Raw genomic sequence first — 24,722 nt, 5'->3', positions numbered from 1 at the left:
CCATTAATGAGAACCATCAAAGACAAAACAGAACAGTATAAAATAATAAGTCAAGACTGTTTGATGCGGATATGAAATTGAGGGATTATATTAACAATTAACATATTAATAGATTAACATTAACAATTAATATTAACATTGTGCTCTAAGAATCTGAAAAAACATTACAAAAAAACCCAAAATGACTCAGTGTTTGCCTATAAATCCAACTCAATACAAAACAATATAATGATGAATTTACCATACTTAAGAAAAATCAATGAATTCACTATTAAGGATAATATTGTTTTTTTTTTTTCCAAAATCCATTAATCATTCATTAGATTGATCTGGAGTAACTCGGTCTTTTTAGATTCTTAGAGCACAATGATAACTTAATTATCTTTAAAAACAAAATTTAATTAGCTGATGTCTAGGGATTTTTCTTATTTTTAACCTGGTTTTTTTAGTTATAATCATCTAGACTGAAATTTAATTTGGTATTTTAATAAATATAAAATATAATTTTAAAACCAAAATTATTGCACATGTAGGATGTGTTGCTCACTCTTTAGGAGGCGTATGAGGTGTCGCCTGGCAGCAAAACATCGACTTTTACTGTGGCATTGGGAGTGGCTCATCAAGCGCATGTCAACGAAAGACAAAAAAATGCTACTTCAGCGGCCTCTTTTTGTTCTCATTCCTTTTTCTTTTTTTCTTTTTCATATCCCCACCTTGGGTTTTATGCATGCTATTTCAAAAATTAAATATGTCATGTCAATTTGTATTTGTATCAATTTTGATTCTATTGCTATTTATTTTTCTTTTAATGCTTTTTGATAACTTGTTTTGTCCTGTCAATTTTGATCTTCCTTACTTCTTTCCATTCCCTCAGCCAAACAATATGATGACGTGTAACTTTTACAGATGACATTACCGACAGAATTAACCCGACAGTAAAGTATATCCGTAAACAAGCTGATGGAAAACTCTTCTCGGTATATATTGAGGGAATTATGGAGAGTATTACAGTGGGATTCAAAAAAGACAAATTATATGTGACGTGGCATTTTTACTGATAGAGTTACTAACATAATAATTTCATCAATAATGTTGTTGGTAATTTTTTTATGACCTAGTGATCGACCCTCGTCTCCCCCTCCATTTCTCCTTCTTCCTTATGCATTTTTTTTCTTCAACAAACAGCCACCCCTTCACCCTAATCTCAACACAATTCAACTTCCCACAACAAATCCAACCAGAACAACATTCAGTTTGTCAACATCTGTGTTCTGATTCAAATTTTATTGAGGATTCTCTACTTTAAGTAAGCAAATCTACCCTTTTTTTTTATTTTAACTCAATTTTAAAATGTTTTTTTCTTCTTCATATTTTTATAGTATATGTATTTTGTTTGGGTGTTTACTTGTTTTATAGTTTTTTTCTCATACAAATTTGTTGTATGGATTTATGATTTGTACATGTAAGGGGTTGCTTTAGATTTTATAAAATTATATTTGTTTATAAATTGATGAAACTTATGTTGAATTTTTGATGCAGGTGTTTTGTGATGAAATAAATAATAGCTCATTTAACAATTTTGTTTTATATTTTGTCAATTTTAGTGTCGAGTTGAAATTTTTGATAATTGTGTAGAAATTTAAATTTATATAGATAATGATAATGAATTAAAAGTATTATTAAAATAGATTGAATAAGTTTGAGATAAATCATATTTTTTACAAATTTATTTAGTTAACATAGTTAATTAATACATGTTGTCATCATTATTTTTATATAAATTTGATATAACTAATGGATGATCGTTCATGAAGGTATAGAGATTCACCCTTAAAGTTACATATGATGGATTATTGTAATGGAATTCAGGGTTTTATAATTATACACTATCTAATCCAAAAAATATTAGTTGAGAGGATATTAGATGTTAATGCAAAAAGGTGTAAAAATAAAGAGTTTTTCAATCTAGATTTTGTAATGATGCATCTTTTATAAAAAAAGGTTCATGGATAAATACATGTATTGGAACATATATGGAGAACCATATGTTACTCATGATACCATGGTAGAAATAATGATTATGTCAACTTCTAGTTCAAATAATATGCATAGAGTTGTAGATGATAATAGTAATCCTTATAGGAATATTGTTATAGATGCGATGATAATTAAATCAGGATCTGACAGTCAATGTTCAATTGTAAATAAAAAAACGAATGTAAAAGCAACTAGATTTTTTTGATCTTTTGAAATATTTTGATGAACCATTATAGGATAGTTGCATAAATCACAATCAATTATTGACCATTACACAGGTGTTTACCATGAAGTTAGATTATGAGTTGAGCAAGGCTAGTTATGACAGAATTGTTAAATGGGCAAGAAACATTTTATCTTAAGAGAACATACTAAAAGAGAACTTTTATGTTGTTAAGTCTATGATGAAACCCCTCGGTCTAGGATCCCAAAAAATTGACATGTGTCCAAAATTCTATATGTTGTACTATCTTGAAAATGCAAAATTGACTTAGTGCAAAACTTGTCGGCATTCTGTTATAAACCTAGAACTGACAGTGGAAGGATTTTTGTCACATAAAAAATATAGATATTTCTCAATCACGCCTAGATTGCAAAATTTATTAATTTCACCAAAAAATACTGAGCATATGAAATGTGTAACACCCTCATCCTTCAAAAAGAGGTTAAATATGAAATACTACAATAAATTCACATTGTTAAACTAAGTATGTGTATTCTTTATGACTTCTTTTCATGGTCAAATTTTTATTTTTTTTTTTGTATTCATACACATCATCATGTTCCTCTATTGATAGTCAATTGTAATAAAATTTTGACAGAGTTTTCTCTATAAATGGGCATACTAAGTTATCGACAATTGCCTTCATTTCATAATTTTTATAACCACATGGATCATTCATCTTAGAGCTGATTCCATGTCATCTCAACCACAAATCATTCTCAATGTCATATATATAGTTCACCTTTCAGTAATAACATCATATGCATTCACAAGAATATAACTATAAATAATTGCTAGGAAAGGAACCTATTAAATCACTTATACATATTCATCTTATATGCATTCACAAGAATATAACTATAAATAATTGCTAGGAAAGGAACCTATTAAATCACTTATACATATTCATCTTGATATATATATATATATATATATATATATATATATATATAAGTAAAATCTAAGCACATATAGAAATTTGTCATAGAAAAAACATGATTATCGTCCTATATAAGGTATTTATTTAAAGACTTCATTGCATAAAACAAACATAGATAGGATAATATGGATTAATTATAAATGCTAAGCATGACATTTTACTTTCATGCTTAGCATTCATAATTAATCTAAAATTCAGATTTAACTTCATAAGTTGTAGATGACATTTTACTTACCTCCTTCTCTAGTCGAATGAGCTTCATCAATAGAAGATCTTGTTCATGGTGTTCCCCTTGGACCATAAGAATGTTTTTTGTCAGTACATTCTTTAAAAATTTACATACTCATTCTTTATACAAGAAATACTTCTTTTACCTTCATATCAAAACTCATTATGTACAACAATACATGATAATTCACTACAACACTGCTTAGTGTTTCTCTCCCTACTAGAGTTATAGAACTCATTTTTATTTACAGTTTATTTATTTAGTAATTTAAGACACAAATACACAACATAAAGGAAGAGGGTTAAACCCAATTCTATTGTTTACATGTTTAAATTCGTTGAAATACTATGGCACGCAAGTTTGTTCTATAACACACAACCTGAACCTTCTTTAGTGTTTAATCTATGTATAAAGCTATATAACTCCAAATACAGTAAGGTTTGTTCCCTATAAAAGTTAACATCATTGAACAAATTCTTCATGAAAACATTTACCCTAAATGTTCTTAGTTGTAATCTAAATTTTCATTTTAAGGTCTAGTGCACATTATGTCTAAAAATTTCTAGTTTGACTTATCTTTAGGTATTTACCTATATCTAGGGTTCTATAGCTCTGATTTAGGTAATTCTAGTTCCATTCTGGTTTGGTAACATCCTAAATCCAATTCTGTAACGATCTTAAAAGGTAACATCCTAAATCCTTCTTTAACTATATCAATTTCTAGTCACAAGTTAGCTAACAACACTATTAAGATTTTTGGTTTTTATGTCTAACACATAAACAATCATTTTCATGTATTTACCATTCTTTCTAACATCTTTAATTTACAAAACATGTTATTTTCCAACAATGATCATTCTTGATATTTTATATATTCAAAATTAAACTTTATAAGAGCATGCACCATATAAATTTATTTACATGTTCATATTTCAACACATCATAGCCTCTTGTATGATCCTAAACTTGTTTATTTTAACATGTATACATAATTCAACATAAAAAAGTGTCCCCATATCTTCTTCATATTTGGCCAAAGGCTTTAAGCCTTTCCTTACTCATTTTGTTCTTCAATATTTTCTAACATTATCAAGTCTTCTTCTCCTTCACCTTTTACACTTTATTCACACTTTTATCCATCCAAAAAAAAATCCCTCAAGAACTCCAATCTAAGAGTTAATATCTTTAAACAACACATACCCAATGTATTAGAAATTGGTCTAGGAAAGTCAAGAGTGAAGAGAGAGACACTCTCGGTTGTAGTGAGAGGTAACGCCTTTGTGCAACACTGTGCCCGTTGATCTTCTCATTGTGCATCGTTCCTCTTATTCACTCCATAACGATAGCTTCTATTCTCACTATGGGAAAATTGAAGACAAAATCTAAAACTATTTGGTCTATTCAAAGGGATTTTAAACTTCAGGCCTCATGTCAAGTTTCCCCGAATATTTCTAGGGCTCAATTTCGCAGTCAATCTCCTGTTCCCTCTGACTCTAGTTCTTCGTCTAAAACTTCTCCACCTCGTACCAGAGTGGTCTTTGCTGACTATGTTACTTCATCTAATGGAGTTAGAAGTTCTAATCACAACAGGAACAGAGTTATACGGCAAAATCATCCCTCTGCTTCAACCCATTCCCCTTGTGCCACTAATGATGACTTCCTCGATGATTCTAAGGCTAGAGCATCGGTGAGCACTGGAACGACTGGGTCTTGCCCACCCATTCCCGAGTTAAATCAAGGCTCTCAATCAACCTCAAGGCAGAGAGGAACTCCTACTCAGCCATTAGGGTATGTCCAAACCTCTACAAAGGATACCATTCTTGTTCGACCATAGAAAAAGGATAAGTAACCCTAACAAGGTACTTCTCCATCTCCTGGTCTTATTCATTTCCCTGATTTTACATCCTCTAATTTATGCCAATTTAAAGATACAGACGTGGCCAGCTCTATTGATTTGGGGAAGTTTTGTTTAATTGGTTTTGTTGCGGGAAAGTTTCCTGGGTATGCATCCTTGTCTCATTATATTACTAAAAACTGGAAACACCATGCAAACTTTACAATGCATGATTCTAAATGGCTCATATTTACATTCCTCACTGAACATAAAATGCTGGAAGTTCTCGGTGGTGGACCATATTATGTGTTTGGCAGGCCGTTAATTCTGCAGGTCATGCCCTATTTCTTTGATTTCAAGCCTAATGACATGACTAAGCTGCCCACATGGGTAAGATTCCCCAACTTGCCTCTTCAGTGCTGGACCCCCCTTTGCTTATCCAAATTAGCTAGTGTTATTGGGAAACTAATACGCTATGATGACTCTACAACTAATATGACAAGGCTATCTTATACCCGGGTTCTTATTAAGGTGGATTTACTGGGAGATTTGCCCAGTTCTGTAAATGTTGTCCTCCCTAACGGCTCCAACCTTGCTCAACAAGTTATGTAGAGTCACTTCCCTGTTTTTGTAAATCATGTCATATTCTGGGGCACACTAAACTTGCATGTCGTAAAGGCACAAAACCAAAGCGAAAGACAAGGCCTCAAGACATTCATGAAGACTCTAGTTCTCCCTCTGCGGACACTATGGCAGTGAAGAAGCAACAACCATACAGTCAGAGGCCTCATGTTGACCCTATAACCACTGAAGTGGCCACCTCTAAGACTAGAAGCCACTCCTCTCCTAGGCGTAAAAGAACTAAGTGTGCTGACCCAAAACCAGTCTCAGACTCTGGAAAAGAAGAGGAAGCCTTACCGGTTAAAAGACAATACTTAACCAGGAGCAAAGCTAGCAAAATAGAAGCACAACCTAGTTCTGGAAAACCAGGGAAATCCAAGGATCTTGTGCTCTTACACAGCAGCTCTGATGATACGGCGCCATCCTTGATGATGTAGATGGATTGGGGGTTTACCTCAATGTTGTTCCTTCTTGGTTTTCTTGTTTGTGTTTAACTTGTTGCTGGTTGAGGCCTATTAGTTAGCTTGTAGCCTATTCTGAATATGGTTTTTAGATTGTTCCTGACTGATGTTGTACATAGCTTATTGATGGCTGACTATTGCTAATAGTGGTCCCTCGTGGTCCATGGTGCTACTTTGATGCTGGTTGTTCTCCTAGGAGATGCCTTGAGTTGAGTTTCATTGCTGTTTATTTGCTGCCGGATATGGCTTGTTTGTTGAATCTTGTTTGGCCTAGTGGGAGTATGTTCCCCTAAGATTTTTTCTCTGCATGAGGGTTGTTCATGCTTTTTGTAGTCGGATATGGCTTGTTTATTGATGCTGATCTTTAGATCCTGTTTGGCCTAGTGGGAGTATGTTCCCCTAAGCTTTTGAAATATATTTTGCTTTACATGAGGGTTGTTCATGCTTTTTGTAGCTGGATATAGCTTGTTTATTGATGTTGATCTTCATATCCTATTTGGCCTAGTGGGAGTATGTTCCCCTAAGCTTTTGAACTATATTTTGCTCTGCATGAGGGTTGTTCATGCTCTATTACTTCTGTTCATAGGCTACCCTGCTCTCACGGGTTATGGGAGCTGGGAAACTATTTTGGATGCTTGGTAGGTATTGGATCCATGTATAGGGGATCCTTATTTTCTGGCTTGCTTGTGCTGGGGAGACTGTTTCCCAACACCTGCTCTCGGTAAATTGCTAAGGTTTGTTCAAGGGAGTCTGTTTCCTTGAGCATGCATAGTTCTGCTAGGTTCCAGCTTGTACTGCAAGTTTGTCTTGCTCTTTTTTATCTATAAAATTCTTACATTTGATCAAAAAAAAAAAAAAAGAGAAATTGGTCTAGGAAGGTATTGGGTTTGTCCAAGCTATGTTTTCTGCTCCTCAAAACCTTTTATCCCTCAAATTTCTTTGCCTCTCTTCATTTCCCCCTATGTTGCCGCTAGCTTCCTCTCTTCTTCTCCCTCTATTTGTTTTGTTTTTTATGTTTAAATCTTCACTCAAACCCCTCATTTTCTCTCATATGTTTACTTGTATGTGATTTTCTCCACTTGTTCTTTAAGAAGAGGTCTTAAAGAGAAGAGTGTCTCTTCTTTTTCCTCCATCTTCTATTTTCTTGTCAGCCCTCTTCTACATCCTAAGGCTAATGGGGTTTTCCCTTCTTCTTCTTTTTTCCTTCACGTGTTCATACATTTTCAATTTAACCTATTTATCATTTTGTCTTTCTCATACTAGGCCCTAATTTCTCCTTACCTACTTATATGTGTTTCAATACTTTACACTGAAGCTTTGTATTTTACTAATAGGTTTCTTCTTTATTCACTTAAATGCTAGAATGAATATAGCTTTGTTTTTTCATTGTAAAAATATGGAGTTAGTTTATTTTAGATCAAGGGTCCCAAAGCCCAAAGACAGCTTTGTCTTAGACAAGAATGCATGGTTACTTATCTACCAATGACTTAAAAGTCTGTGTTTTTCTGATGAACATACCTCAAACATATCAAGGTTGGTGAATTTAAAGAATTATAGATTGTATGGAATGAAGAGCCATGACTACTACGTGTTTATGAAAACACTCATTCCATTAGCTTATTGAGATTTATTGCCAAAGGAAAACAGGATACACTCATAGAAAGCAATCACTTCTTTAGAGACATATACTCCAACAAGTTGCTTGAAATGAATATTGTCCAAACAATATGAAAACTTGAGATGATATTCTCTCCATCATTTTTTGACTCAATTGAACATTTACCATTTGAGGTAAAAGTTGGAGTCTTGGTCCAATATAGATAGATATATTCATTCAAGAGGTTAAGGATTACACATGCATCGTAATTAAAATTTTATTATCTTTCTTTTCAGGTTTCAAAACATTTATTTAATTCAATATAGATACTTGTTCAACCTTAAAATAATAGTAAAACACAAGGCACATGTTGAGGCTTCAACAAGCAAAGCCTATATTATTGAAGAGATCTCAACATTTATCTCATACTATTTCATGCCTCAAATGAGAACAAGAAACAACCATGTTCCAAGACATGATGATGGCGGGGAAGCTTGTTTGTGTGGGAACTTGTCAATATTCTCCCATCTTGAACAACTCGTGCCAAAAAATATTGTGAGGGGAAGATATTTGCCACAAATAGAATTCAGATAAGCACATAATTATGTATTGTTTAACTGTGATAAACTAAGACATTTTATTAGTAAGTTTACTACTTAACATGTTATTATTTTCAAATAATTTATCTCTTATAATATCATAAAATGATACATTGTTGCATTCCTTATAGGCAATATTTTCAATATTTATTATCCTAAAACTCACAGCTGATTGAATCTCAAATCTTTTGATTATAATATGAACAATTTTTCACATGGTTTAGAACACATGTAACTACTTTTTAATTATTCTTTTCTCTCATGATACTTAATTTTATTACACATTTCTCATTAATTGTTCATAGATGTACTTTATATATACCAGGTTTATCAATTGGAAAGGAATGTTAGTGTTACTTTGTCTTTACTAAATTTGGGTCCTAAAAGAAAGGTGAAGTGCTATAATGGGTATTTCATCAATGAACATGTGTTTCATATTGAAGAATATAGGCAAGATAGAAAGACATATAACAATAGAGTTTATGTTAAGAGATCGACTTCTAATAAGTTTGAAGTTTACTACTATGAGAAGTTGGAAGAGGTTATTGAATTGCAATATTATAACGAGCATAATAGTGTATTTTTATTTAAATGTTATTGATATGACACCCTAACAGAGAAATCAGAGTAACAAGTATTCTGTCAATTGACATGTGTTTCATACTAAAAAATATGGGTAGGGTAAAAAGATAATCAGAGTAATAGATATTCAATCAATTAACATGTGTTTCATACTAAAAAATATGGGTAGGGTAGAAAGATATATAATAGTGGGGTTGTGTTAAGGGATCGACTTCTAATGAGTTTGAAGTTGACTATTATGGAAAGTTGGAAGAGGTCATTAAATTGCAATATCATAGCAAGCATAATAGAGTATTTTTATTCAAATGCTATTGATAAAGGAATCAGAGTAACAGGTATTTCATCAATGGACATGTGTTTTTTACTGAAAAATATAGGAAAGGTAGAAAGATATATTCCAGTAAGGTTGATGTTAAGAGATTAACTTCTAATGAGTTTAAAGTTGATTACTATGGGAAGTTAGAAGAAGTTATTGAATTGCAATACATAACAAGTATAATAGAGTATTTTTATTCAAATGCTATTAGTATGACATCATTGATGGAGGAATAGGAGTAGATTCCCATCATGGTTTGGTCGAAATTAATTCAAAAGCTAGACTCTGCAACATCGTGTTGTCTATGTTTTTGCCAAGCAATGCCAGCAACTGTATTACACATACACTCCTTCTTTTATAAAGTATTGTTCAAGAGTTGATTGGTGATCGTAGTAAAAACCAAATTCAGGGGTTATGTTGAGGTTGTTTAGGATAGTAATGATGAATTGACTGTGGAAGATGATGTTTTTCAACTTGATGAGTTAGTTGATCCATATTAAGTTTTGGTCCATATTAAGTTGCTTCGTCTAATGACTTAGAAGAAAATTCAAATTTTCACATAGCTAAGAATATTTTTATTAATGTTGACGCTGAGAAGTTGAATGATGTTTTGAGCTCAGCGGACATACATAAGTTGATGAAAATGATAGCGACAAAATCAACGTAAAAGATTGTGATGGAGATGAGGAGAAGTCAATTGACGAAGAAGAAAACAATTCTGATTAATTTGCATAAGACAAATGTGTAATGCCATAAAATATAAACTAATATTTATGAATAAAATTATGTAATGAAAAATTATGTTAATTTATTATTAAATGATAATTAAATATTTATTTTATTATTATGATGTGAACTAGTGTTATTATGCAGTGTGTATAGCAATGAATTTAAGTATTTGCAAGATGGATAAATAAGAAATAAAGATACAATTTTGTATCAAACATTGTTTTACACTAATAGAAATATCGACATAATGTGTCAATTGGTATATTCCAGAAACCATGAGAACCGTTCCCTTTCACCATGACATTGTTCATGATGTTCATTACCTACGGGTATACAGACAGAATATGTCTATCGATAAATTCCAAAGACCATGTGAAGTAGTCACTTCTTAATATAGTAATAATTAATGATCTTTTGACTATTCACTTTTTTACCAGCGGAATCATTAATGGAATAATAAGTCATTAGTAATATTTGGAGGGGCTTTCTAAAAATTGTCGTTGAAGTTGAAAATTTTCATTTCACTTTATAGATGCAATTACTGATGAAAATATTAAAAATATTAATATTTATTTTTTTGTCTCTGATTTCGTTGGTAAATAGCACCTAGATACCAAGACTATTAAATTTCAATTTGAGTTTACAAACATAATCATGGACATAAATATTAAAATTATTAACATTTAATATTATGTTGGTAATCCCATCAGTAAAAACTAAAATAAAAAACTTAAACCAAAACAGTTGGGGCTTCATCTTCTTCTTTCTTTTTCTCTCACACTCTCATTTCTCTTATCTTCTCTCTCTAGATCAAGCATTCACTTCTCTTCTAATCCCAAAGTATGTTGTCTTTCTTCATTTTTCTTCTTAATTTTGTTTTTTTGTGGTGTATTAACAATGTCTTTTCTTTTGTTTTTATTATGTTTTTTTTTTTTTTAATTAAGAGTTGAAATCAAGCACTATATTAAGAAAAGTATTTTTCATTCCTTTTTCTTCTTCTTTTTTGTGTTTTTTTTTTTTTTTGCATTATTTATGTTTTTTTCTCATTATGTTTGTTCAATTTTGTGTTCTTAATACTTTTATGAATTAATAAATGACATGAATTTTAGTTATTGAAATACTTTTTGTATTATTTTGTATTTATTCCATTTATAATAAATTTTTTATAAATTTAGGATTAAAAATATTATCACATAGACATAATTGTGTTGAGTTTTAGTTATTATTGTAATAAGTTTTGCATTATTTTTTTGAATTTAAGTAGTTTTTTTTTTCAATTTTGTTGTTTAATTTCAATTACATGTGTAGGATTAATTTTAATTGTTATTTTGAATTTTTGTAAATTTATAATAATTTCTTGTAAATTTATGATTAAAAATATTATCACGTAGCAAATACAAATTTTCTATGAAATTGAATTATGCTAAATTTTTAGAAGAAACTGAGTAAAATCAACTAGTTTGTGGCATATATGTTGTGTATTTGTAGTTTTAAAAAATTTAGATGGTCTCTCGTATAAGGGAGAAGCTGCCAAAGTTTTTAAAAAAATAGGAATCATTTAAAGTTTTTATTTGTTAATTTGTGTAGATGTCTAGGGAAAAGTCTATTGCACGTCGCGAAGACAGGATCTCTGCGAGTTCTTCTAGTAGCGATGCTGATGACCATGAGTCATTTGGTGCCGACCAATAATAGACACCTATGGCACGAGCATTTACTTACGACACAGGCTTGCCAAGTGCGATGCTGCAATGTTAAGGGGGTTCCTTCACAGCAGGATCCATTTACCTGCAAGTACAAGATCTAGTAGAAGGACAACATTTCAATGTAAGTTTATTTTGCTTTCATAACGACATGTTTAATAATTTTTGAAAAAAATAATAATATCATTTAATGAATGCAATTTTAGGCTTATAAACATTAAGGTTGCTACAACAATAATATCAGCCTTTAAATCGTCAATGAAAATTCTATTGTTTTATTGGAGCTAGGTTTCCAAACATCCTAAATGAAAACTGTAGGTCGATGCATTGTTTTTAAGGGTCAAGGTTAGTATTAACTTAAATATTTTTTATATATTAATTTGGACCATTTATTGAAATTACTTAAATTTTCCTTTTATAAATTTTTATTTCAAGGAAAATTTTGAATTGGAGAGAGTTGGTGATAATGTTGTGATGAGAGTTTGGAAAAATCAAGCTGCAATGAGGTAAACTCAAATGCAGGATAAATTTTTTATTCTAAATATTAAAATTTTATTTTTCATTTGCTAACAAATAATTAATTTATGTCATACAGGTTGCATGATTTTTGGTATAAGATGCAAAAAAAAAAAAAAAAACCAAAAAATATGCAAAAAAAAAAGAGAACTTCCACGTCGAAATGACATACTGGTTTGGAATGATTTTAGACCGTCGTACATCTTAGAAGCCATATGAGCAGAATACATTCAGCATGTGATGTCCATGGGTTTCACTCGACGGTCATATTTCGATACGGAAAACTAGAACCAACGTGTTCACAGTTCCATTACCATGCACACTAGTGACTCTATTATGTTTGTTTTTTTAATAGTTGTTTTTTATAAATATTTAACTAACAATATTTTTTTTTATTGCAGGTATGGTTCTTAAACACGAGCCAAGCCCAATGGATCTTTTTATTAAAACACATGTATAGGGTGATGGCCGCCAAAAAGCAGTGCAACAATTCGTTGATAACTAAGCTCAACATGTTTTGTTATGTTGGTTTTTAATCTTCTTCTTTTTTTAAATTATTATTTCCTTGAATTTGATGAATTTGTTTTATATATAGGATACATATAACAGTCGGTTGAATGAGAGATATGATGACGATCCTTCGACCCATCTGTATATCGATTCATATTTGTGGTTGGAGGTAGGAATGTCTGGTGGGCTTGATAGAAATCGGGTGTAAGAACTCTCTAACACTACGGTCAAGAACTTACGGATGACCTATAGTGCTTCAATAGTTGGATGTTCGCAATCGATTACAAGTGTTCAAACTCTAGAGTTCATTGCAATGTTAGACCAACGAGTATACGATTGGATGACTCATTTTAATGATAAATATGAACGACTCATTGTTGATTATGAAAAACTTCGCTAATTGATAATGGAGATGAGATTATAGATGGGTAGTTCATGTACACCCCCTAATTGGCCCCATCGTCTCGACGATAACCAGCCTCCTCTTCCTTTTCCTCCAACAACACCTCTATTTATTGTATTTGAACGTGCAAATGTTTAAATTTGTAATTAATATTTGATTTTTTATACTAATTTTATTTAAAATTATAAAATAAATTTATTTTAATTATTTTTCTACTTATATTCAATATATTTTTAAAAATATATTTTTTTTAAAATAATAATGACAGGGTTATTGGCGAAACTATATCGTCGGTATATTCCAAAGAGTTTGAAAAGAATTATTGCAAATGTTACTATTAGTGATAGGGTTATCGACAAAACTATTCCATCAATATAGTCTAGATAATTGAAAAAGAATTACTATAAATGTCACTACTACTATTAACACACCAATAAAATTACATATGGTATTATGTCGATGATAAGTTATATTTATTGATGGATATACTGATAAAATAAAGCAAGTAAAATTTTTTTGGCATGCTTTGTTTGTTTGTAAATCCATTGGTATATTTATGATCGACAAACTCATCCACCGTCCATAAATTACAGATAAGAGTTTTTCTGATGGATTGTTTTTGTCCATAATTATGTCGGTAACATAATATGTGTGTATCAAAGTTGTCAATTTTGTTTTGTTCTTGTCAAAATGGCTAGCATATCTCGTACCGTTTTAAAAAACAAAACAAAGTGATATTGAAATGTCTAGTTGATGACTTTCCCTACAAGATTATGATCCTTATTTTTATGTTAATAATGAAGATTATGTTTGATTTATGCTTCTTTCGTATTAAAACCTTTTATTTTTCTTAATATTTTGGCATTTTATTTGTGTTGAACTACTTTAAGTTAGAGTTCTTTTTAGTCTTAACTCTTAACTATTTAGGAATGTCTTAAATTTTGAAATTATGTTTAAATGTTTGACATTGTATTTGTATTGTATAATTTGAATTTAATTTATCTTTATATTTCAATTGAAATCATAGATGTTGAATTAATACACACACATGCACTATATCATTGGTATGTGTTATGTTATGGGTCAGATCAAGTTTTTTTATGTAAAAAAAAAATAATCCAAACATTGCTAACCTTTTTTTTAGTAGAAAAAAATTAAATTATATGAGAGTTGAATCGATGTGATTGATTGACTTCGTGGATTTAAAGGCAACCAGAAAAACCAGTAAACACGTAGTTTACATCCCAAAAAAATCAAAATGACATTTTTTATTATTATTATTATTAAGATGACAATATATTGGATCAACCTGAGTTAACATGTCAAATCCGCTACTCTGGTTAGAGAACATGATAACTCTTTATAAAACAAATTAAAATAAATTATAAAGTCCAATTCTGAATCAACCTAATGTTGAAAAAATAATTAAAAAAATAATTTAAGTCAACTAGGGTTAACCAACCAAACCTATAACTTGAATCATGAGACCGGGATAACCTCATAGAAAGAAAAACTAAAAAAAAAACACGGTTAACTTTTCAAACTTGCAACTTAGTTCACGAGATTGAAATAATCTCATAAAAAAAAAATTATAAAGCTCAATTCTCAATCAACTCATTGTTGAAGGATGAAATTGAGAAAATATTCAATCTAAGAAAATATCATAATAAAACAACCTAAGTCAACCTAGATTAACCTGCAAAACTCATGACTCAGGCTATAAGATCGAAATAACCTTAAAGAAAGCAAATCGAAAAAGTCATGAAGTTTAATTCCTAATAAAATTAACGTCGAGGATTGGAATTGAAAAAAAAAACCACCTTAAGAAAAGATAAAAAAGAAGTAAATTAGGTTAACTTGCATAACTCGTGACATAGATCATGAGATTATGATAACTAGATATAAAACAAATTGTAACAAATCATAAAGTTTAATATATAATAAACCAAATGTTAAAGTATGAAATTAAAAAAAAAAAAACATTATTGCAATGAATAGTATTTTGTTAGTTGATGCACAATAATAATATCATCTTATAACCTTATGTATATGTATATAGACTACTTAAAAAAAATTAAATGTTTTGGCTTAAGATTGAGCTTGATTGAGAGACTCAAAACTAAGGTTAATTAAAATTAGCTCACCATTTTACTCGTATCCAAATGAATTTAGAATCAACAGGGCTTTCACAAACTTTCAAATTAAAGCATATTTATTTCAATTAAACATTTGCATTGTATCCGCCCGGGGGGTATGAAAAGATGGGGTGGAGAAAAAAACGATTAGTTACTATTCTTCTAGTTGCTTGGCTAACCATGGAGGGAAGGGATGGGAGCCAATTAGCCCAAAATTGGAAGAATTGAAAACTACAAGTGAGAAGTGAGAAGTGAGGAAGGATCCTTTCAATCCTTTGGGAACAAAATGAACATCCAATCCTTCACTTCTCATCCATCCATCCCCTACTTTCTCAGACAAAACATACTTTAAATAGCCTAATTGATGAAGTTAGGGATGCAAGTAAATAACTATTCAATTTTTTTGATATTTATATCTTATTTATATTATCTATCAATGTAAGAAATTTACATATTTATAAATTATTTATTAGATTTCAAGTATATATTATCTATTATTATTTCTTATTTAATAAAAAAAATAAAATAGTTAATATATATATATATATATATATATATACACATCTTAGTATTGATATAAAGCACATCTATATGTATAATATTTATCATATAATAAACACACACACACATACATATATATATTAAAAATATATATATTTTAATAATATAAATATATAACATTGATTAAATTTATACGAATATAATGCAGGTTTAACAATATTCATACCCTACTTATTAAAAATATAAATAATTATCCAGATGATACTCCTCCATTTATATTAGAATCTATTGGGTTCAAATTATATTGCCATCCTTGTTGAAATTTTTTATACACTATTTATTATTTATATGTTAAACAAATTAGATATCCATTATCTAACTATTATATATGATTCATTTAAAAAAAAACAAAAAACAAAAAAAAGCACGTGTCTTTATACATTGTATTAAAAAAAAATTAAATTTATCCATGGAAAGGGTCAAAGTCTTGACATTTCAGATTAAATAAATTATCATCCTTGTGATATGATGAATCACGCTTCTTTAGGGCGGCTAATTTTTAGTCTCTTTACATTGTTAATCAGCAGTCATCGTACGGGATGTTTCATTCAGAATACATTTTTTATAACAGAAGTTTCAATCTTTAATCTTCAGGATGCAGCCACATCCCTTCATATTTCCAAAAAATAATTCCAAAGGGCAATTACCAAGCACGCATGTCAAAACAAACAATAAGCTCAAATTGGTGACACAAGGAAATGAGGAATAGAGGCAATTGTGTTACCGTTGCATCTCGTAATTGAAAAAAGGAACCGTTTTACCAAGCAATGCTACATAGCACGAAATGAACAGAGTCCAGCTATTCATGTCCATTCGTGTCCCTCGGTATTGATGAAATAAAGAGTTCTCCCCTTATTCTTTATTTTTTACCAATTATAGCAGCCATAAGCAACATAGACCGCCATTACAACAGCAGCTCTCTTGTTATACTTTAGCATATTGGATTCATCAGCAAGCATTAACAGGCATGGCATAGGAGGCAAGATATATCTCAAAATTTATCTTTACACTTAATTTAGGAGAGAATTAGTAAGTCGCACTGTACTACATAGCTCAGATTCTACAATAGCATACAAAAATGGCATAAATCCAACTTGCCATTTCCTGAACCTGTTGTCGAACAAGCAAAAATCTAGCACTGTAATTTATAATCTGGTAGAATTAAATGGATGAAAGAATAAGAATGGGAACTCACACAATCAAGCACACCCTTTTGAGCCATCCATCAGATAACACATCTCAAGCTATGACCCATCCATTACTTGCGATGCCTCCGCTTTTGTTCAGCTCTCTGCCTCTTGTCCTCATCCCATTCCCGATCATACATACTAAATGCTGATCAAGGACTCGCAATATACAGCAAAGATCTTCAGAGAATTAGTAAAGCATGCCTTGTATATGCATCACGAGCTAGCATCACAGAAAAACTACAACTCTAATACTGCATGCCTAATGTACTACATGTCCACAAGCCAGTATAACAGAACTATACATATTTCGAGAGAGAGCAAAATGCTAGGTACAGCATATTGCTGAAAATTACCCCTTCACAGATAACAATTTGCAGCAGATAGAACAGGGATGTGGACAATTTCACTGAGTTGTAGATCATTTAATTGAATATACACAATGATGGCATGCATATTGGCCCACAAATTATTTACTACTAAAGAAAGGATTTTAAGGATACGGATCAGTATCACGACGGCCCATCTTGCCAACTACATCTTTACCATGAATCCTCATGAGAGGTTCCTCCAAGTAACTTGCATGCTGATTCATGGCCCCCTTCCGATCTCCCCTCCCCCTACCTTCATATGAATGTGACATGCCAATACCAAGGGGTGGAGGTGGTGGGGCAACAGGAGAATATTCACCAGCTTCCCCTGTTGGCAGATGATCTCTTTTAAGTTTTCGTCTCTTAGCAGTTGCACTGGAGTCTATTTCCTCCTTCGAAAGGTTGGTTTTCTCTCTCTCCCTCTCCCTCTCTCTTTCCCTCTCTTCCACCTACAAATAGCAACTCAGAGATTAAGCAAAAAAAACTTTCTAAACACAAAGAGACCAATATGAGAATAACAGCATCCAGTTCTTAAAAAATAAAAATGGGCCATCATCGATTTTTTTATATATAGTTTGGATGATATTCGAGCCCTTTTTTCTTAAATTATTCATTTTTATACGGTACTACATCAAAATTGACGGTTGCAGTTCACTACTTGCAATGTTAATCATTTCACACTCAGACGCACAAATTCATGGTGTCCTGAATGAAGCAGAAGCAGGATTGTATAAATTCCTGGGGGCTTTCCTCTTGCTTGTTTAAGTAGGTTTTTGTTCCAACTCAAACCAACAAGCACCAAATTACAAAACATGATCCATGCCAAGAAGAGATCAGGTGCACCTGTAATTTATATGGCGTCTATGCAAACAACATAGAATGTGCTACGCAGTGTTACCTCTTTGCAAAAAGTGCCAAATGTCCAGGACATCAGAAATTATGCAGCATACAGACAACTGAAGTCAATCAGCTCCAGTGAGAGCCAAATGCCAAATACTGAGTCTAACATCGGAAACCTTATCTAGACCACAAGAAATATCATACATCAACAAAGCTCCAATGAGAGCAAACAAAAACAAACATGAAGTACAAGTGACGTGTGAAACAGTTCACTTTTACACATTCATGCTTGCGTCCATATAACCTCAAGCATTAAAGGATAGTCCATTACTCAGTATGCCAAAAACATGGGAGGATCAATAGCATCTGACTGCAACAAATAAATTATGTGGGTGGCAAACGAAATGAAGCTACCATCACAAAGGATGTTAATCACTGCATTTATTATAATTCAATTTAAGCTGAGGGAGCAACCAACACTAAGAACTAATGAAAACAAAAGCACAAATGTCAGATATACAAGTATTTCTTGTCCTCTGTTAAATTAAGTTACAATGCCTAGATATGATAAACTGGATTCAACAGTTTCATGCTCAGTGCAGTCTGGCATACATGCTACATATGTTTGTGTTACCAGTCCCTCATTAAGTTTAGAACAAGTTCATTAAAAATCAAAATGGAATCAACAAGCAAGCAGCTAATGCATACCTTGATTGACAGCCCCTCTCGCTCTTCTCGCTTTCTCTCCCGAACATCATCCTCTTTTCTACGTTTTGCATCATCCTGTGAAACCAAGGAATTTTCTTCTGATCGTCTTCGTTCTTTCTCATCATGCCTAGGAGAAAGCCTCTGCACATGTCTGGTAGTTCCAAACCTTCTGTCAGCATCTTCATCTCTTCTACCAGAAGTAACTGATTGGGGAACCATATGAGGAGGTAAAGGTGGTGGTGGAGGCAAGTTTTGCCCATGAAAACGATCATCAACCTGAGATTTTTCTGCAGAGGTATCATTGTAACGTAATTTGCTTCTGTCATCTTTGGCTTTGTCAGCTAGTCTGTCAAAACTCCTATCAGCAACCCGATCCTGCCCTCTCTCAACCGAATGCTCTCTTCCATATCTTTCCATTGATTTATCTCTCGATCTGTCAGCTAAACTATCATCTCCACGGGATTTATCAGGACGCTCTGATCTTTCCCTATGGTCCCTGTCATATCTATCATTACCTTTATCTTTTGACCTATCCAAAGGTTTATCTACGCTCCTATATAGATTCTGTTCATCATTTCCCACTTTATCAAGTTCCGCAGATCGAGTATCGGTGGACCTCTCTCTTTCAGAGAATTTAACTTCACCCTCTAAATCTCTCAATTCAACATCCCCTTTTTGCCGTTTGCTTAATCTGTCAGGTTCTTCAGCAGGACTTGCTCTCTTTTGCAATTTATCACTAGACTTTGAAGCAGCAACAGAGTTATCATGCCTAGGAGAATGAACAAGTCGAGAAGGTGGCTTCTGCACATCAGCAACTTCAGTTGCTTCATCCTTTAGCATAGGTTTGTTACCTCCACTATCTGGCTTTGATTCTACACCATAAGAATCAGAAGTTCTTGTAAACATAGTAGAGACTTTTTCAGACACTGAAAGAGCATTACCATTCGATGTGAGCGCAGAAGAAACATTAGAAGCACCCCCTTGTCTTCCCTCTGATAAATGAACCTGGATGTCTTTGTCACTTGTGGAGGAGGATAGAGTTCGGCCAACACCTTTTCCAGATTTATTGTCATCTTTCACAACATCTTGCTTTGGTGTTTTAGACACTGGCCGCTTTGTGGAAACTTTCAACTGCCAATAAAGAGGAAAACAAATCAGCCAAAGGTAGACTATAATAAATCCTTTCAAGGATGTTAAGAAATAATACATATCTTATGGATCCCAAATTTCAAAATCACTACCTCATGTCTATTTCAACCAGCAAAACAGAAAAAGGTATCCTTACTTTTTTCTTTCCCTCAATACAATAATTAAAAAGAACGATTCCCACTACCACTATTTAATAAGTAGATGAGAAATAATGAATGTTTAAAATTGCCGGCATTGACACTAGATAAAACTGTCCACGTGCACCATCTAGACAATACCTCAGACTCCACCAAGTTCTTTCCAGCAACTCTGACAGTGCTATCCTCCAATGTTCTATTTGTGGAGTCATCCATCCCCTTCTGATTTTCTGCTGATCTTGATGCACCTATATGAACAGCAGCTGAGGAAACATCTGACTGAGCATTTGACCCATTGGCTGATGAACCACCTTTTGATTTCTGATGTCCTAGATCAGATTTCAAATGTGGGATATTTTCTGTTCTATCTGACCTCCCATCAGCATGTTTTGCTCTGGATACCTGATCTCTGTTTGAATTCCCAGGATCTCCATGTTGGCTTCCAGTTACAAGTGCTCTTCCATCAGCAGGTTCACCTTGAGAAACATTAAGGGCAGAACTGTTTTGTGCTGCTGCTACATTTCCAGATAAAGACTTTGATGCAGCAGATGGAGGCTTTATGTCAAGATATCCCATGCCAAATTCTTCATCTGTAACCCATGAAGGCTGCAAATGACAAGAAATTTTTTAAATACATATAACAAGAGCAGCTAAATTCACTAGTGAATCCCACCAACCTTTCTAGCAGCTAAAGCTGCAGCAACACCTGTTGCCAAAACCTTGAGATCCTCCCTTTCATCACTTTTGATTCTAGTTACCTGTACAGAATATGAGGGAAAGAAAACTAAAGTTATGGTACTGAAAAAGGTAACTTGAGATAAATAAAGGTCACCTTTCTTGACATATCTTACTCGTTTTTCAAGGTTAATACCACTCCTTTTAGTAACTGGAAAAACACCAGAAATTTTTGTCAACAAAATAAGAGCATTTCGAATTTCCATGTACTCAGATGATTCCAGACACTGAATCAATAGCCGAGACATTCTCTGACTCCATTTCCAGTGTACCTATCACCAAAGAGCAGATAAAATGAGTAAACAATTGGCACTGACAATCTCAATTATGGTATAAAAGTAAACACATTATCTGGTTTCAACGGGTGATTGCATAAATCTCAAATCTCTGTGCCTTAAAAAACTATGAATACACTGACTAAAACACTTGAACTCGGACAAAGGAAAATGAAAATAAAAGAAAAAAATAAACAAGAAATGCAAGAATGTAAGACAGAGCCAGCAAAATAAAAAAGTAAGATGCAGCACAGGGTCAGGTAAATAAAAGAGAATGATCTTCAATGTAATATATCAATGGAGATAATATAATTTCTATGGTGAGCTTTCCAGGAGACTACTTATAGCTTAATCTCGTTCTGCTTTGGATTTGCAACAAGAATCAATAACGTTTACAAGACCTTATGCACTTAAAACCTTCTAGATTTTTAACTAATACCACAGGTTAGCACTGGTGCATACCAAAAGATGACTTCCGGATTTCCCAAGGATAACTAGTTTCAATATGGGGATCCTTGCATAAACACAAGTCCACAATTTAACACGTCCAATTATGAAATTAAGAAAAGTAGGACCAATATGCACAGTATAAGAAGCACATAAAAGGCTGAATAACAGCTATTTTTCTTCTCTAATTGGAATGACGCATTATGTAGATGAATAGAATTGAATGTAGAACAATAGATGGATTAAAAAAAATAGAAAAAGATAAAGAACCAACACCTTATGCAAAGTCATCCTGATCATGAAGAAACTATTCAGAAAGATATTTCAATTTATGAAAATGACAACTACTTAGAAAGAAAATATACAACTTCAATCTCAAGAACTAACCTTAATGAACTGACCATATGTAACCCGTTGGCTGTTTGGGAATCTATAATACACAGCAAATCCAGGCATATTTCCACACTCACGTTCATATATAGTTTCATCACTCTGGCAGCAAAGAATTGCAATAGAAAAAAGGAGAGCATAAGGTTAGGAGGGCTGGGAAAAGGAAACACAAATAAATGCTTAATTCAATTAAATACAAGTGCTAAATTCAAACAAACACACACTTGTGTAAGCACATTTATGATTTATTTCAGTGAAAAAAATCTATTTTTTATATAACTTCATGAAAAAAAACTCAAAATAATTAAAGTAAAAATGAATCTGAATAACAAAAAGTGACAATGAAAATGTCAATACCTTCCAGAAGTAAGCAATCTTGAGAGTTTCATACAAAAACCTCCCAAGTCTACCTGCTTCATATTCAGTACAGCAGCATATCATAGGTTGTAATGTTTTACATATCAGAACATCGATGTGGTTTACAGTGTTGAAAAATGGTGTGCCAAGTGAATGAAGAGTATGCACAAACATGGCACAATATACAGCATCCGGCATGCTGAAAGTACAACGGGGGAAAATACAGCGCTGAAGGAACTCCATGTTGATTTTCAAAGTATCAGGACAAGAAGTCAGCCATTTGTCCTTTTCACGAGATAGTCGTCTACGAACAGAAGATACATTTTCTTCATGTTTATGGAGCTCACTAGTCAGACGATCGAGAGATTCTTGAATCCTTTCCTTCTCTTTCTTCCTTTTAGTAATTGCTGAACTAGAATTATCGGAAAGCTCTTCCAGAGCTTTAAGAGCAGCTTGCTGCTTGGCAATTTCAGACTCATAACGGTTTCTAGGGACATATAGATCATAAAGTGTGAGTCCCCAGAAAGTAGCATAGAGATCAGGTGAGAGACTATTCCAGGCTTTTGAAGGCAACATGGTTTTCACAGTCTCAAGAAGATCTGACCACCTGCACAAGATTGATATATGATCACTTCTTTACAATAAAAGCAACTTTCTTTGTAAAATCACTCATCATCGAATAAGAACAAGAATCACATGCCAAGAAATCTACCAAGGCAATCAAATTAAAAGACAAGATTATTACATTACAGGCTTATGGAGAGAGCCAAGATCCAGAATCACTCTGCCAGAATATTCTCTAGCTTCAGGCTCCAGGTTTGCACTTGTAGTAGTTACTGTTTCATTGCTGTCTAAGGGCCAGAAAACATCTAAACTACCCTCACACTTGAAGAGTCTCATGACTGGGCGGTATATTAAAAATGCAACCTAAAATGCAGAGAAAAATGACAGATTTAAAGTTATGTTCAAGCATAAGGTTTCATAAAAACTAAATTAAAAATGCACAGTAAGCAACTCTTTCAAGGTAATGTAGAAATGATAAAGCAGACATAGTAGGAGAAATTGATCAACAAAATACAGAAAATTTAGGAGCTCAAGCAATACACACAAACACACAGAAGGGGGGGACATACCTCAGGATCAAGATGATACAGGTGGACAAGATCATCAAGAGAGGGAATCAACTGAGCATATGCAGAGGGTGGTGTCACAGCACCACAGAGGAATTCCACATATTGAAGAAGAGTTCCATGACACCTATCAAACTGCTCACTGACCATTTTAATGTAAGGAGCATCTGCATTTATGACAACCCTGGAGGAAAAAATTATGAACAGTCAGCAGTCCATCAAGCACCAGGTACATCCCATGACAAATTACTGAGGTATTCAACCAATCGGCATAAAAATATTGGAAGTACAGAATAGATAAGAATTGTTTGTGACCTTAGGAGTGGAAGGGAAAAAAAAACAGTAATCAGAAATTTCAAGGATCCTGGCATCAAGTCAAGGAGTTTACTATATAGGACATTGGAAAACAAGTGGAAAACAGGAATCGAAATTTCAAATTAAAGATCCTGGACTCAAATCCAAAACTGTAGTGTGGCTCTCCTTTACATTGTCGATGACAGTCTATTTCATTGGGGAAACATGACTGTTATTAAACATGCCTTTAAAATAGTTCTCAAATCAGAAAACAACAGCATAGCTGTGAGGACAACCTCACAAAGAACATGTCAGAAGCTAAGACAGACACCCAAAGAGGACTACAAATATAAATAGCAAAATTACTCAACAATTAAAACAGTCAAAGAGAGAATTACATTAGAAAAAGGACCAAATTGTATAAACATTGATGACTATATACAAACAATCAGAGATGTACAACCATTTCAGACGTGCACACAAGAATATTCAGAGACATGTTGCACTTGATGGAAACAGATTTTCATATAAAGAGGCTAAATTCAAAATCATCCATGCTGAAATGAAAGGCAAAATATTTAAAAAAAAAAATAGATCAAAGAAAGCAAAAGGGTAAATGTCAATGTAGGCAAGATAAAAAAACCAAAACATTTTCAGAAATATTTTTGTGAAGAATATCTATTAAATTAAGCAATTATACAAAGTTCTA

The 24,722-nt window shown here is 32.6% G+C and overlaps 1 protein-coding gene across 5 annotated transcripts in view; it reads right to left on the bottom strand.

Annotated features, from left to right (window-relative positions):
- Window positions 1–16,980: 16,980 nt before the first annotated feature.
- Window positions 16,981–24,722, bottom strand: part of LOC118040576 (THO complex subunit 2) — a 29,153-nt gene continuing 21,411 nt past the window's right edge. For 2 of the 5 annotated variants that reach the window (XM_035047547.2, XM_035047548.2), the window contains exons 23-32: window positions 23,723–23,903; window positions 23,335–23,516; window positions 22,590–23,196; window positions 22,230–22,334; window positions 21,237–21,392; window positions 21,063–21,143; window positions 20,527–20,991; window positions 19,100–20,230; window positions 17,684–18,000; window positions 16,981–17,321 (exon numbers count right to left, since the gene is read on the bottom strand). In XM_035047547.2, coding sequence (XP_034903438.1) covers window positions 17,252–17,321; window positions 17,684–18,000; window positions 19,100–20,230; window positions 20,527–20,991; window positions 21,063–21,143; window positions 21,237–21,392; window positions 22,230–22,334; window positions 22,590–23,196; window positions 23,335–23,516; window positions 23,723–23,903 — 3,295 coding nt within the window. In that variant the 3' untranslated portion in view covers window positions 16,981–17,251. The remainder of the gene's footprint in view (window positions 17,322–17,683; window positions 18,001–19,099; window positions 20,231–20,526; window positions 20,992–21,062; window positions 21,144–21,236; window positions 21,393–22,229; window positions 22,335–22,589; window positions 23,197–23,334; window positions 23,517–23,722; window positions 23,904–24,722) is intronic. The other 3 variants (XR_004686101.2, XM_035047549.2, XM_035047550.2) reach the window with 3 other exon arrangements.

Source organism: Populus alba, chromosome 13 (genome assembly GCF_005239225.2).
Source record: "Populus alba chromosome 13, ASM523922v2, whole genome shotgun sequence".
Classification (NCBI taxonomy): domain Eukaryota; kingdom Viridiplantae; phylum Streptophyta; class Magnoliopsida; order Malpighiales; family Salicaceae; genus Populus; species Populus alba.
The sequence above is the reverse complement of the archived record's forward strand: the minus strand, read 5'-3'. Positions and strand labels throughout refer to the sequence as shown.